General features: G+C 42.8%; 1 protein-coding gene across 2 annotated transcripts in view; it reads left to right on the top strand.

Moving 5' to 3' along the window:
- The window catches only part of SPATA13 (spermatogenesis associated 13), a 116,391-nt gene that overhangs the window by 6,144 nt on the left and 93,252 nt on the right, over window positions 1-16,995 (top strand). For both annotated transcript variants that reach the window (XM_077484035.1, XM_077484034.1), the window contains exon 2: window positions 2,452-4,246. In XM_077484035.1, the coding sequence (XP_077340161.1) occupies window positions 2,612-4,246 (1,635 nt within the window). In that variant the 5' untranslated portion in view covers window positions 2,452-2,611. The remainder of the gene's footprint in view (window positions 1-2,451; window positions 4,247-16,995) is intronic.

The following is a 16,995-nucleotide window of genomic DNA, read 5'->3' as shown; positions in this document are numbered from 1 at the left end:
TCTAGGAAATTGGGATTACGGATTGAGCTGTGAGATGATTGTGACCCGCAGATCGCTCCCTACATTTCTAATGTATTCCAGGTTGAGTTTGTTGTCCCAATAACAGAATGTATATAGATGGAGGTGTGTGTCTTCTCCTCCGGGTGTCTTCCCTCTTCTCCCCGGTTTGGCACACAGATTGCATTCAGAAGCACAAAGTAAACCTCTCTGTGTACTTCCAGGTCTGAGCGTTTCCCTTCTCTCCGGACGGATCTCACATTCGCAGGGTTTGCCATCACACACTTATAAAGCGTCCTCAGTCAGTGCTCTGGCCTCTGAACACAGGGCCCGTTCATGACGAGGATTTCTGGAAATCTGCTATTCCGAGCACTTACACGCTTTTTCCAGTTTTCACACAAGTCTGGAGGAATCCACCCTCCTAATATTCTGTACTGCCAGTTTTAATATTTCCCGACCTCAATTCTGATTAAGATTTCCACTGCTGCTCTAAATTCGTCTGCACAGCTCTTCGCCAAGTTCCCCCAAGTGACGGATGGACCTGCGCAACCCATTACATTCTCACATCCTTTACAGAATGATGTGGTTGAATGTCGCCACAATTACTTAATTCTTGTCCATTGCTGGTCATCTTCAGATAACGCCTAGTTGCTTGGCTGCCTTCTAAGCAGCGTTTAGAACTGTCAGGCCACCTATTTTTTTTTTTTAGCCCACAGTATTTGCAGGTTATTGGTGGGAAGTAAAAAAGTCACTTATGATTTTAACTTTTTTTTTATTTTCTCTTATCTTTTCAGTGTGAGAGCTACATTAGATATTTTGCAATTATTCAAAGCCCAACATAATCAGTTTTTAAACCAACGCTAGGGCAGCTACTGGCTATGAACTTCCTTATTCTAGTTCGGTCGTACGTCATCACTTTGGTGTGATTGTGTGTGTGTCCAAGTCCATTCATTCAGAAAGTCTGCCGAAAGTCCATCGGGGAGACTGTCGGACCTAGTCCATCAAAAAGCCAGTCGTGTGTACATGGCATTACAATAGTTCCTAAAATTCCAAAGTCTGATGCAGAATGAGGAATAAGTCTAGGTTCCTCAAAACCAGAGTAGAAGACCTCATTGGACTCGTGCACTACAAACTGGTATCAGATTGTCCTCTTCTGAAGGTCTCTCTGTTCAACCATGTAGCCTCTTTCCTACCAATAGTAGCTTGAACCAGTTGGCTAATGAGGTCTTCTACTCTGATTCTGAGGAACCTAGACCTATTCCCCATTACACATCAGACTTTGGAATTCTGCATTCTGGAACTCCTCAGACCCCAAAGCAACCGAGTCCAAGTTTGGAACTTTACAAACCTGCTTCTCTATCCTTTATACTATACCACAACCCCAAAGTCACAGAGAACTCCATGCTAGGTTGCTGAAAAATGGGACGTGAGCAGAGTTATTCATGTATGTATTTGATTTTGGATTCAGAGGGGTTGATTTACTAAAGGCTCATTCACCCCAGATGCGATGGAAGTCAAAATAGCTTTTTATTGTGTTGCGTTTTAGCAGGCTGGTTGCAATGCCAATCATTGTATCACAATGCTACTGAGGTGCATAGAACGGTGTTAAAATGTCACTTATGACATTACAATAAAGCTCAGTGAAAAAAAGTAAACATTTCAATACACGGCACACACCAGTAACTATACATTCAGCACGGCTTGATGATGTGAATGGGCCCTTGGGAAGTGGGCTGTTTTACTTTCAAAAGGAATTTTCCCTTAGCTGGTTAAAATTTTTACCAAAACTACCCAATCACATGCAAGAAAAAAAACAGTATTTATTTATTTTTTAACATACATTTTTATAGTGAATGTACTTCACATCAGTAGGGCTTTGAAATCGCATTACTTCAAAGCCACAAATCGGTGCGATTTGTATCTCCGATTTCATTGCGGCTTGTGACTTCATTTAACAGAAGTCAATGCAAGTCGCATTGAAATAGCAAGAAACATAGTGCAGGAACTTTTTCAAAGTCATTGCGGCTTGAGTAGCAACGATTTTGAACGGTCCCATTTCTGGCAATGGGGTACAACATATTATGCGATTCCTAAAATGTTTGAACAAAATTCCATAAGTGTATGAACAGTTTAAGTTGTATGTTCGCTAGCTAGTACTATTTGGCCTGAATAAGCCTCTCCTTTAAATGCATCCAGCAGACTTTTGAGACCTACAGCTTTCCCTTGTGGGACCACAGCTGGAGAGCCACAGGTTGTTAAAGACTGATTTACAATGTAAGATGTTCCTGCATTATGTCACTATTCAAAAAAAACGTTAGAAAGTTCCACTTGTTAGCAAACGGATGAAGGCTTCATGTTTAGGCAGCCTGTCCCCTATTCCCCCCCCCCCCCCTTTTCTTTGGAAAGGGTTATGTGAGAAGATTTCCTAAATGCTGGCTTTGTTTTTTTTTAAAGGGCAAGCAGAAGACTGCAGTTGCGCAGCTCCATGCAGACAATAGACGTGGAAGAGGAGACACAAAGGCTTGCAACGGATAACGCTCTAGATGTTCAAATCTGCTGATGCTGTTACATTGATGTTGTGAGGAGCATAGATCGAGTCTACCCTAATGCTCACATGGTTGAGAGTATGACGTCACCCTCCAAGGGCTGTGGGAACGGACCAGGAGTTACCTCTCAAGTCATTGACAAAAGTCTTTCGGGAACTTCTCAAGACAGCTGTCACAATGGAGCCCTTGACAACAAAGACGACTCCCAGGAGGATCAGAGCCCCTCCAAGTCGTCAAATGTATTCACCAGCCCAATACAACGGTCCACCCCTAATGGTGAGAGGCCCCGTTCAATGATAGGCATGGGCAACTCATCAACATGGAATGCTTTGTCATCTTTGAGGAAGATGGGTTCGTTCAAAAAGCTGAAATCATCTGTTCTGCAAGGAATTCAGGCTAAAGAAAATGCTAATAATTTAAGTGATGCAGAAAACGGGGGTGATGTGCAGAAGCACCTGTCTTCTGATGGAGTTATAAGTTGTCAAACTCCCTGCAGGATACCAGCCTCAAGATCCATGCAGGATAATTTTAATGTGACAGATGGCCTGCAGTCTGATGGGTCTGATGTTGAGGAGTCCGATGACACGTTTTTGAGAAGCACCCATCGATCTCGCAGTATCAGACGTGCCTATGGAGCTGGTCGAATCAACTTATTGGATAACGACAATGTCCGCGTACCAAACAGTCACCTTAAGCTTTCGCCTATTGGGCGGGATCAAAATGTCTGTGAAATTATTGTGAAAAACTCGGACAGCAACAAAATTATTTACAGGAGGAGTAAAAGTACAGACAACCTCAACTTTCTCAAAAAGAGCTCTTTCAAAAGGAAATCTACCTCTAACCTTACGGATGTAAAATCTAACAGCGAAAAGGAAATAATCCAGAAAAGCCAGATAAATACATCTGCAGATACCAATAATCTCTCTGGGACTCCAGAGAGACGATCCAAACGGTGGAGAAGCCCAATCAGGGCAAAGGACTTTGACAGAGTGTTAAAAATTATGAGTAATGTTACTGAGGGCAATTGGAAAAAAGAGAGTAGTAGCAAATGCAGCTCTCCTACCCATGAAGAATATCACCGAGGTCGCCCGAACAGCCGATTACATGATGATTATTCTAGGAGAGTATCCAGCAGTGCGGACACAGAAAGAAGGAGATGTATATTTGGTCCACATTCCCCCTCGTCTGAGACAAATTTGTCTCTAAGCTCCCCTAGGACTAACGTGGACAGTCCACCCTTTGAGATGAATGCACTACCAACTGATATCAGATTGTCATCTTCTGAGGGCCTCTCTGTTAAGCCTTGTACCCTCTCTCCTACCAGTAGTAGCTTGAGCCAATTGGCCAATGAGGTATTCTACTCTGATTCTGAGGAACCTAGACCTATTCCCCATTCCACATCAGACTTTGGAATTCTGGGAACTCCTGTGAGACCCACTGCCCCAAAGCCACAGAGCCCAAGTTCAGAACTCCACAAACCTGCTTCTTCTATCCTTTATACTAATCACCACAGCACTTTATCGTTGAGCTCCATGGAAAGCGATGAGCGGGCAGAACTGGGCACCGTAAAAGCAGATAGGAGTCCCCATTCCTTTAAGGATACCATTAAACATACTTACTATGATGATGGGAATGAGGATAGTGGAATTAGCAGCCACTCTCAACTGAGCCTCAACGTGGTTAATGAAGAAAAACAAGAAGCGGTAAGGACCAGAAATTTTTAGTTGTGACACATTGCATTCTCAAATTGGGTCCTCAGTTTAGGTTTTCAGGTTAATTTTGCTTAATAGGGAAAATATGTGATTATTGCTATAATAGTTTTGTTGGTACAGGCATACATGGTTTTATTGTTCTGGTATGAAGACACCCTTGCCAACGCATGTCACCCACTATCCGAACGGGAAACTATAATGATGCTGAGAACACCCAAACCAGTTAACTTTTTCCTTACAAAGTTGGTTGATTTGGTGTGTCTGCTTACACCTGGTGACAATGAGGTTGGATAGTCATCATTTACTGTCTATGGCCTTCTTGACCTTCCCACTATTCTGTCAGATATTTGCTTTTATTTAGCTAGTCCAACAAAGGTTGACATCTGCGGGTTGATAGCATTAACCCCTGATCTTTTTTTTACCTCCCACAGATATTTTACAATGTGTGTGATAGGCCTTATCTTTTATTGTTAGTTGGTTTTTGTTTTGCCATCAGTGTTTTATTAGGGAGATTTTCTTTCACTTCCTGTCCCATAGCCAAAACAGGAAGTGAGAGGAAATTCATGCAAAACAAGGGAATCCCATGTTGCCACCAGAACTAATGTTCCCACTTGAAGATTTCTTCTTTACTCTTGTTCTGGCAACAGCCAACATTTGGGATTTTCTTAAACTTTCACTCTTGGTGAGAATGTTAAACAGGACTATTAGGGTGAATCTACCTAATGGGGGCACAAACAGCATTAAAAACCTGACCGGTATTCTGGTCCCTCTCTACTATACTCTATCTAGAATTAAAAAGACGTTTTGCTTTTAGTTGTACGTTCCCCTTTCTCCGTGGAACCAGAGGAAGCTAGACACATTCTCAACTTTGTAGCAGTGACATCAAAATTTTGAATTCTACTTTGACAGTGGTGCCTCATCCACAGATTTTATACATGTCTTCTAGTGACTATCTGTATATCAAAATGCAGCCAACAAAACTGCTGTAATAGAATTAATTAGCCTTATTTTGTTGGTAATCACAATGACCATGCAGATAGACTTGAACTGAATAAGTGTGCCAAAACCCAAGGACTAAGGCCCCTTTCACACTGGGGTGGTGCGGGCATCTGCGGTAAAACGCCGCTATTTTTAGTGGTGCTTTACCGTTGTTTTAGCAGCGGTATGTGACCGCTGGCAGCCGCGGTGCCCCATTGATTTCAATGGTTAGGAGCGGTGAATACACCGCTCCTTCACTGCTCCAAAGATGCGGCTAGCAGGACTTTTTTCATTGTCCTGCCAGTGCCACGCTCCAGTGTGAAAGCCCTCCGGCTTTCACACTGGAGTGAAAGGGGCCAGTTTTTCATGCGCTACACATGAGCTATTTTTAGCGCTGTAGCGCCTGAAAACTGCCCCAGTGTGAAAGGGGCCTAAAATGTAATACATTGCAGGTTACCAATCCTCGGATGTGGTGGCTGCATTAGGTTTCTTTTATTTTTACCTGATGGTCCCATCAGTAACACACTTCCTGTCCTATGACAACACCCACTCATTCAATGGCAGTCAGTTGTATCTTCACCTGGAATCGGGAACCGGTGATGATGGGGAGGAGGGGCTGGACTGCCATTTAATGACTTGTTTGTAGGGCTGTGGGCTCCTATACCTAGAGACCCAACACAACAGTGGAAGATGAAACAAGACCGGACTTTCAGTCTACACTGGCTGCATACTTGTTCTGGGTTTGCACAATAGACAGGAGTGCCAACCTCTTTATTTTGTTCTTGTAGGTTCCACTTTGATGTTTATCTTCCACTCTTATTTTTAGACCATTTCCTTTACATAACTTGTAGATCAGTCTTGGTTAATGTGTAACATGGTGCACACAGAAACTCTGTCAGTATTATACAGAGAGTAAAGAGGTGTACGATAACCCATACCAACCAGCTTTAATTGAAGTCACATGCTGACAATGAATTCTGATTGCTTCATTTGGGTTACTTCACGTTGTCCTTCACCTTCCAGACTTGCACATGAGCTTGGAGTTTTTAAGTGTGAATTACACATTGTACACAGCCGATGAATGTCCTCCACTTGGTGGAGCTTTGTTCCAGCTTTGATGTAGCTTTAAAGTGGATGTAAACACTAAAGGCCTCGCTCACTTAGTATGGCAGATATACCGCGGATATCAGCAGACGGGACTCCATGTGTTTGCAAACAGCCACGGCCAGGGAGCCTGACAGGCTGATGGGATCTGTGGCTGTCTGATACTGTAAGCATGTATCTGCATATCCAGTGCATTTGTCCATCCATGATGATATGGTGGCCATACACAGGACAGTTTTATATACAATTGCACTGTCAATTTATTTACTGTCCAGGAGAAAAATACATTTACTTAAAGTGGTTGTAAAGGCTGAAGCTGTGTTTGTCACACAATACTCACGTGAGCTCCCTCTCAATACAGTGATGTGCACATGAGCCTCGGCTGTCCCGTAACTCCCGCTCCTCATTTGCTGCCCATCACAGCCCATAAGTCAATGAGGGGAGAGCGGGAGGTGGGTGAAGCCTCAGCTCTGTGTCCTATGGACGTGTAGAGCAGGGCTAGGAAGCAAGTATGCACCAGTGCCCCCATAGCAAGTAGCTTGCTATTGGGGGTACTGGTCAAGGGGAGGAGCCAGGAGTGCCTGCAGGGCACCCGAGAAGAAGAGGATCGGGGCTGTATGTATGTATAACTTGCTTTTTGTTCTTTAAAATAAGAAGCCAAACCTTTAATACCACTTTAACAATCATATCAATCTATCGACTTTCCTGTGATCGGGTTTTCCATCCCGATTGATCAATCGGTTTCATTAAAAATCATTCTGGTTTTGCTCAGAGCTGATTGATGACACATTCTAGGGAATTCGCTAAAGCACTACCAACAGTTTTCTAGCACTTTGGCCCTTGTAAAATGGCCTGTGCTAGATTAACAAATAAATATTGGCTGTTTTTTGGTAACTTTACCTACATATGGCAGATTCAGGTAGTTCCTAATTGCACCAATTTTACAAATTGATGCTATTAAAGCACCAAAATCAAAAATAATTACCTTCAGTTCATAGATAATGAAACTGGAAGACCTACTGTGAGTTGGTGTACAGAGACAGGCAGAGTGCCTGTCCCTGTTCGCAGTGTTTTTAAGGACACTGTTGGCTGCCGGCTGACAGCCTACTAGGAACCAATGATGCTGCAGTGAGTATAAGCTGAGACTCTAGTTCCCCATCAGGTCTTCTCACCTTTTGTGATTGACAGCAGGCAATGGGTGAATTCTATAGCCAATAGCAAACTGTACTGGCTAAAGATCTGCCCACTGGCTGTTGTCAATCACAAGGGGAGCAGAGTCTTGATGGAGATCTAGTGTCTGTGAGTCCCCACCAAGCTACCCCTCCCTGGTACAAAGCTCCCAGCTGCTGTGCTGTGTGTCAGATGCAGCAGTGGGGAGGAAGCGCAAGATCACTGAGGATGGTAGTGTTCATGTGGACACCCCAGCACCTCCACACTCGGTGTGTGTCCCCTTAGTGTCTGCAGCAGGTACAGGAATCTGTTGCATGACATTTGTCATTTTGTAGTGTCTCTTGGGCTGTTTTACTAAAACTGGAGTGTGCAAAATCTGGTGCAACTCTGCATAGATACCAATCAGCTTCCAGGTTTCTTTGTCAAAGCTTAAAGCAGTAGTAAACTGCCACTCTTTAACCACTTCCCACCCGGCCACTGCATATGTACGGCCGGGTGGCCGCTCTCTCCTGAGTGGACGTTCAGGAACGTCCCTCAGAAGGAGGGGGATCGCGTGAGTGCGAGCCCAGGCAGCGGCGCGATCCTGATGTCCTTGTGTCACCCAGACAGGGCGCATCTCAGATTGACAGGAGGGCTCTGTGATTGGCACTCCTGATCACATGACGGCCATGTCCAATCACAGCCGCCATGTGATGTAAACAGAGAGCCGGTTGCTAGGCGATTGGCTCTCCTCTCACATTAGTTGTCGGAGAGGAGAGCGAGAGGAGTCGTGAATAAATGTCACCAAAAGAAATCTCTATTTGTGTGAACAAAATACCCAACAAAATTTGGGTACAGCGTAGCATGACCACGCAATTATCATTGAAAATGCAAGAGTGCTGAAAGCTGAAAATTGCCCTAGAAAGGAAGGAGGGCAAAAGTGCCCAGTATTAATGTGGTTAAAAAAAAAAAAAAAAAAAAAGTGCACAATATGAAATACTTGTGCTGGGTACACACTTATGCAAAATAGATGTGGCTTTCCCCGCATCCAATTTGCACAACAGGAGATTGTGACCGGCTCTCAATGAAGTTGGTTCACACATCTCCGTGGTGGCTGCAGAGCAGATTGCACAGGAGTCCTGTGCGTCTTTGGCTCCATTTTTCAGGTCTGAATTCAGGCAAATATTTGGACCCGATTCGTCCCTGAAATTGAGCACAGGGGCGCCCCGGACCCTTGCTGTGAGCAGCATCCGAATTAAGTGTGAACCCAGCCTTACCTTGGAACGAAGCCTTCCAGCGTTACGCTGTCACCGATGAGAGGGCTGACATCTTCCCCCGATCTTCCAGGTTCATGCTTTAATTGAACAAGCTGATGTTAGAAGATGATTGGCTACTATCCACAGCTGCACCATATTTTGCACTCTCCCGTTTTAGTAACTCAACCCCTCTTTATGAATTCCACTGATTGTCTTTTCAATAATTCATAGATCTGATCAGTGTTTAATTTCGGTGAAGATTCTTTAGATCAGATTTTTACATGTATGGCCACCATTGGTAGAGACGTTTCTTAGATTTCTTTCACTGAACCCGCAAGATGTATGAAAATAAACTACGTGTATGGACCTAACTAATTAGCATTATGGTGTTTTAGCGCCACAACAAACTGAAGGCCAATGTGGTTTGCCAATACATACCCAGGTTCTCGGATCCTGCTGAGAGCGGGGTGAATAGGCTTCTTTCAGTCTGAACAGAAGTGTGGGCAAGTAACTTAGATCCTTATCTAATCTCTGGTATTAGGCTTGTTTCCAAACAGATGATTGCGTGATCCCAGATTGTTTCCTGTTGGCTTTGCCTGTTTTTACTACTTCATTTATAAACAGACAATCCTGGAGAATGACTTCACGTGCATATATTTATGCTTTTGTACGTTTTCATCGAGATGCTGGGTAGATTTGTTTGTATTATGCGGATTGTTTAATAGGGGAGGTTACGTGACGCACAGCTAGTACATTTTAAAAGCGGTTTGATGTTATACTTCATTAAAATAACACAATGGCACCCCCTAGTGGATTAAATGCATAATAAAATTGTGATACATTTATTACCAAAAAATAAAGTTCTTAATGCAAAATTGAGGGCATAAAAATAAAGCTGTTAGTCAAAATGTAACTGTAAAGCCGGATGGCAATCGCAATTTCACTGTATAAAGCAAATGTACACATTTATGGCACACATGATGTAAGACAGCAATGAAGTCATAAAGTTTCATATTCTTTGTAGTGGTGAATTGTATACTATTGGTATGGTGTTATAATTGACTATGGTGTCTAAAGTGCTTTTGGACTGTATTATTTTTTTTTCCCCCGGTCCTCTGTCTCAAGTTGGCCACCCAACATCTGTTAGCTATCGTACTCTGCCAACCCACAATTTTCTGCCTGACTCCTTTTGGTTTTTAGACCAAATACGTTGGGTTGGAGGGTGCCGACAGGGCCACCCATGGCTCAAAGTTTGGACTGTTCATTAGGGACCAGCCGAAAAATTCTCTGTGTATGGCCAGCTTACACCTGTAAACCTGGTTATAAAGCTCAGAATTTCCCCTTCATCTTCATTGGGCTAGTCATATATGGTTGAGTGAGGATCCACCACCATTTCTTCAACCCTTCTATATTAGAAAGGAACGATTGGCCTTCTCATTGAGATAGGTAGGATTGGCCAAGTGCCATGAAACCAGCTATCCCTTACTAAAGTTACTCTATAGGGCTTTGTTCACACCTATGTCTTTTTTGGTTCTCTTTGCAGAAATGCACTACACTTCATTTAACATGGTTTCCTATTGGACACATTCACATCTACGCTTTTTTTTTTTATTCCGCTGCATTTTTGAAAAGGGTCACAAATTTTTTTTAAAATACAAAACAATGCTTTTTCTATTCAATGAAGCTACAGAAAAGCATGTGTTTTGTTTTCACCACAATTGTGCTGCAATTTTGGGTGTTTTTTTTGTTTGTTTTTGTTTTGTTTTAATCTGCCCAACAACAAATTGGCAAAAAAAAAAGCAGAAAAAATGCGTAATGGCGGTATAATTGCATGTGCAAAACCGCAAAAAGAACTGCAGAAAAGCAAACTGCATAGGTGTGAACTGAGCCTTAAAGGCTGTTCCTCACTTAATGCGGAGGGCCACCCTGAAAAAAAATTGCATTAATAATCTTTTTATTTTATTTTATTTTTTTTATTTTTATTTTTTAACTTACCTGAAACCACTGTTGCTAGCCAGTCTTCCTAATCTGCCTCTTCCGCGGCTCTTCCTCCTATACGGCAAGCGGCCCCATTGCCTTCTGGGACGTGTGTGTGTCCCAGAAAACAGCAGAGCCATTCACAAAGCATTGCGTGACTCACGCATGCTTAGTAGGAATCGGGCAGTGAAGCCGCAAGGCTCCACTGCCTCTTTCCCTTTAGTTAAGATGGAGACGCGGCAGCCGATTCAATGGATGGATCGGCCTCGGGGAGGGGGGGGGCGACATCTGGGGCTCGCTGGACAGGTAAGTGTTCTTATTAAGAGTCAGCAGCTACAGTGTTTGCAGCTGCTGTCTTTAAAAAAAATAAAAAAATAAAAAAAACGCATCTTGGCCGGAACGCCTCTTTGAGTATCGCATTGGTGGTCTGGTTGCACTGCGGAAGGTTTCCATTTCCTCCACTTTTAGCAAGGGCTGATCTTCCACAGCCTTTTCATTTGGGTGGACATGTGTCACTAAAATCATAAAGTGTTTGAAACTGTGTCACGAGTATAATGTGATGACTTCATCACATCCAATGGCATAAGATACAGGCCAGTAATAAAGGGCAAAATGTAATCTTGCCGTTGACATTATCAAATATATACAATTTTAAGGGAAGAAGGTGGTATTCTGTAATATTCCCATTGGCATTATCAAATATTTATCTTCCTAAGAGAAGAAGTAGTAATATTAATCAGTAAATCTGATCTTAAAGTATTACTAAACCCAGGACCCTGCATTCACTATATCTGGTCTCTCACAGTACACAGAACATGGAAATGCAATTATTTTAGTAAATTATAAACTGCTAAATAACTTTTCTCAGCAGCAGTATAGAGCAGTCTTCTATCAGTGTCCGGCCGAGCACTGATTAAAGCTTGTAAGTGGAGTTTTCATTCTCCTCTAACTATCCTATGAGGCTGCATGGCCCCTGACTCTGGACAGTGCTGACTGGCCCTGTACTGATCACATGCACCCTCACAAAAAAACTTGGGGTTTGGGGACAGTGGAAGAAGGAAAGGATCAAATAGCCTTTTTTACACAATGCTCAGGATTACCCCTTAGGTTCCACAGTAAGTATAACCAGCATGCAGACTGATTATACTGTTGTGGGTTCAGTAACACTTTAACTACTTGCCGACCAGCGCGCGCTGATATAAGTCGGCAGAATGGCACAGACACGACTCACGTACCTGAGTGGGGACACATGTGGGGGTGTCTTGGGACGCCTGAAAAAATATTTCTGCAATCTTTTTTTCTCTGCACTTTTTGCACACCCAGATGTGAAGCATTCCCTGCGATTTTGCACATTAGTTATGAAGCATGGGTGTGTGTGTGTGTCACTATGGTCAAGTGTTTAGCACTTTGTGTATGGCAGCTACATTCATTTTTTTTTTTTTTTTTTTTTTTTTTTTTTTACCACCCATTTTCTACACCATCAGTGCAACTTTATATATTTAGATGATATATTTTCCCTGAAATGTGTTTATTTTTTTTAAACCTGGAGTTTAGTGTCACTTTAATGTATTATGTCCTTATGTTGGGAGGTGATGGGGGTAACTCTCGTACAGCTCCAGTCCAAGCCCTCCCAGGTGGTAGAATAAGGAATGTAGGGGTGTTGGAGTGCCTTGGATGCATAGTCTTCTAACCTGAATGGAAATAGGGTTAACCGGAATGCAGCTACTGATGTTGCCTGGAAAGCATGGATGTCCGATGTAGACATAGTTGGGTCATCCCTAAAGCCTAGTACACACTGCTAGCTTTTTTCATTCAACCCAGCCGGCTCAATGGGAAAAAAAAACTGACGGCTCAGGAGGAACTGCTGTACTAATAATCTGATGTTAGTACAGCAACCTCCCCTGCTGTTGTGTTCTGATGGGGACAGCCCCCTGCCAGAACGCTCTGGTTGTCACTCTCAGCCATTGGCTAAAAGGGCTGATCGGGAGCCTGTCGGCAGACCTTTTTCGGTCATGTCCATTTGACAAAAGCCAGCCCTGCTGCAGTACACATGGCCTGTATGCCAGCCAATGCCATCTGACATTCGGCCCATGTGTACCAGGGTCCTGCAGTGAGGTCAGTGGCTGGTGAGGCACTGGTTAGTATCAGAGCCAGATACACACAGGTTACATACGCCACAATTGTTAGAGCGAGAGCAATAATTCTAGCACTAGACTTCCTCTGTAACTCTAAACATGTAACCTGTAAAAATGTTTACAGCGTCTATGGAGAGTTTTAAATACTGAAGTTTGGCGCCATTCCACAAGTGTGCTCAATTTTAAAGCGTGACGTGTTGGGTATCTTTATTTACTCGGGCGTAACATCATCTTTCACAATATACAAAAAAATGGGGCCAACTTTTAGATTCCCTTTTGGGACCCTGACCACCCTTTTTATTCCCTAGGGGGTCTGATAAAACAAAATATATAATGTTTGGGGTTCTGAGTAATTTTTTTTTTGCAAAAAAAAAGTATGATTTTTACATGTAGGAGAGAAGTGTCAGAATTGGCCTGGGTGGCAAGGGGTAAATTACGGTAGGTAATATACAAATTATTATTATGTTAAGGTAATTTTTCAATATTTTTCAAAAATTGTACTCAAGCAGATGGCTTAACGGACAAATTACTGAAGTTTGAAGTTTATAACTCAAACCAGTAATTTCACATTAAATAGATAAATTATTATCTTATAACATATAGCATAATAATATATGATTTAGCTTGATTATAACAGTACCTTTTCAGCAGAAGCGGATTCTCATTCTCCTTTTTAACTGTGTGAGAAAACCTGTGTTTTCTTCTAGTTCAGAGGGCTGGAAGTGAGCATTTGTCTTTTAGACACATTCCCCCTTCTTTGACACTGCAGTGAGAGGCTTGCCTCCACTGCAGCATTTTTATTGGACAGCTTGGGCTAATAGTACTTTACCATTGGTCAAGGACTCCAAGCTGTCCATTGAGCTCAGTAGCTTCAAGTTCTGACAGGCTGCGCAAGGAGCCCGGTATCTCTGGAACCATAGGTCTTGGGAGACCAATGGTGGAGTAGGACTTCCAATTTGGGGTCTCGCCGATCTACTTGATCATATGTGGGGTTTTTTTTTTTTATGTTTATGCCTCACCTGCCTCCCCTGGTGTGTACTAGGCTTATGCCTATACTATATGAGAAATTGGCTGAAATTCGTTCATTTAGGCAATTTGTTTGTTTTTTGGCCAGTTAATGGGCACAAAATCGATAATCGTTGGGACGTTTTTGAGCCAAAAAAAAATTAAGGACAAGTTTGGAAATTTTCTGCCGACGAACAAAAAATTTAAAGGTTAACGTGTTTCCTGTCCAAACTGTTTGCACTAGGTATATGTGTGTATATATATATATATATTTAAAAAAAAAAAAAAAAAACGACCAAAAAACTGCAATCGTTTGTCCATTGAACGATCAGTCATTACATGATGGCACTATCGTTTGCACTCACTGCCGAATGTTCGTTTCTCAAAAATGGGTTCAGCTGTTTTTTTGTATAGTGTATGGCCAGCATTAACAGTACAAATACAAGCTAGAGTCAGTAATTGGTACAAGAATATAGGGGTATAGATGATCTGTAAGACAGGTCAGTTAGTCTCCGTCACCATGCAAGTCAGAATCTGACCGTACAATCTTTGTACCATCATTTTTGAATCTACCCAGGCTATGTAATATAAGGACCTACCCAAACTTTCTTATCAATTTGTATCTAATCAGGTAGGGCCTTGTTGGCGGATCTAAAGCCCGGTTCACACATGCGATTTCAGCCATACTGGCTGGCTGAAATTACATCGCTTTTGCATCAAAATGGTGCAGGACCCCTTTTTTTTTTTTTTTTTTTGGTCCGCACTGGAATTGGATCACATCGGTGTTCACCCACACCATTTCACAGTTCACACTGCAATCTGTGAACCAATCTCGGGATGTCGATAACTTTACATTGACACCCCCAGCGGTTTGAAGATCTCAGTGTGAACCACTGTGCGATTCGGGTGCATTGAGGGATCCCACACTGGATTCACAGGGTTCCCGCATCGCACCAGTGTGAATCAAGCCTAAAGGAGATTAATGCAATCAGATTGTAACGTGTGATGAGATTAACAGGCATGAGGCAGTGTTTCAGGTCCATATCACAGATCATTTTCTGAAGACCATCTATCACTGAGCCCAGTCTGACCTCTGTATAAATACCCTGTTTGGGTCACCATTGTTCATGAGTGCACGCTGCTTTTGCTGGACACTAGAAGGACCACATGTTATAGGCTTGTTTATGTGACAGAAGACCTGAAAATATTTGGTGGGTGATCGGTGCAGATTGTAGATGGGGACTGGGGCGCTTCACTTTACTGCCCACTGTAAACCTTTCATAATGCAGAGAGCCAGGATACCCTTCCTTACCAGGACTTGGTCATGTGATCATATGTCGCACATATATGGTAGGCATGTCTCATAGCCAGACAGAACGCATTACATCACTGGATGAGTCTGGACGCTGGCATATGGCAGCAGTTTACGCCATTGTGCCATTTTATTCCGGGAGAAGTTTGACATTTAATCTGAAGCAGGAAGACAATCCCTCATGTCTGCAGCAGAAGACACGATGACAGTAATTGGGGGGTATGTCTTGTAAACATGCATATCGCCCATCCTGTAAACTGTAAAAGACCAGAGGAAGCGAGTAAACTGAATCTTTGAAGTCTGATGGGCAGAAATGGCACAGTACCAGCCCGCTGTAATCGTGATTACTACCTAGGAATACATCTCTATACAGGTTACATTTTAATCATTCAGTCCATATAGCTTGGTGGAGGTGTACAGCCAGCTGTATCAGCAAAAATTCGTTAAAGTCCAAATCCAGACACAAATAAACATAAAGAAACAGCCATATCGCTGTTCCCTGTATAGAGTTCTGTGTTTTTTGTAAACGCAGAACTGTGTGTGTGATTGGACACAGCCGGTGACTTCAATCATTGGTTGAAATCGGCTGCCAAACTTATGCTGTTTGCAGGGGTCTCGCACATCACATGTGCGCCACCGAACACGGAAGAAAGAGCTGACGTACGGGTACATGATTGTTGTAAAGAAGTGTAATACTACGCTGACCAAAAATGAAATTAACGTAAACAAGCCAAAAACAAAAATAGCAGCTGCAACTAAATTATGTGAGATACCCACACCAAAACAACAATACAAATAATTATTATAAGTTGCCTCAAAAAATGCCAATGAGCCTAGTGAAACAAAGTGGGGTTCCCCAAAAAAAAAAAGTCAGCAGCTACAAATACTGCAGCTGCTGACTTTTAATAATCGGACACTTACCTGTCCCAGGGTCCAGCGATGCGGGGGAACGAAGCCCCCCTCGTTCCCCGTTCCGCTCGCGGCGCCGTCGTTCGTACTGTGGGCACCCGGCTGATACGCCGCACAGTCACCTGGGACACATGACAGGTCCCAGATGACTGTGTGGCGCGAGGGGAAGTGATGTCACCAGCCCGGGCAAGGAAGAAGGCAGACTACGAGGGACCCCCTAGCAACAAGTATTTAGAGGTGAGTAAAAAATTTTTTATTTTTTAAGAATTTTAAATTTTTATTTTATTTTTTGGTGGCAACACCACTTTAAGCATAGATAAAAAAAACATTCAGACCAATCGGTGAAATGACAACCTGAAAAAGAGAAAATTAAACCAATAAGTAAATAATATAGTCCTGAAAAGACAGTTCGGAATCAAAGTTTCACTGGGTATAATTGGATTCTTAATAGTTAATAGTCTGTTTAATGGTGACACCACGCAAAAACAATCACACTGCCGCTTACCAGATAAAGAGATCTCTTTTTAGGGAAATCTGCAAAAGCTCATAACTCCTTTCCCAGTCCAGGATTCTATATGAGGTTGGAAAAGTTGTCCCCGCTATCGCATTTCAGGTAGTAGCAAGATGGTCTAGGCAACACTCATCCCCCATGTAGAAGATAGAAGAGCCTCCATAGTGTAACTCTTATAAAAAATATTTATTAAAGGTAAAAAATATCACACTTACAAACAGTCGTTCGATATAAGCTCATTAAAACATCAAGCCGGCCGGCTCTTGGACGCTGCCCGTGTCCTCCGGGACCAGCGCGGTATGCGGTGACGTCAGCATGTCAATTCCTCCCTACGCCGTTTCGTCACAGATGACGTCTTCCAGGGGCACATCTTTTGCAGATCTCCCTAAAAAAGAGATCTATTT

The sequence above is a fragment of the Lithobates pipiens genome, unplaced genomic scaffold, assembly GCF_037356315.1.
Source record: "Lithobates pipiens isolate NorthernLeopardFrog02 unplaced genomic scaffold, aLitPip1_a1.2 Scaffold_16, whole genome shotgun sequence".
NCBI lineage: Eukaryota > Metazoa > Chordata > Amphibia > Anura > Ranidae > Lithobates > Lithobates pipiens.
This window is presented reverse-complemented; position numbering and strand designations above follow the sequence as displayed.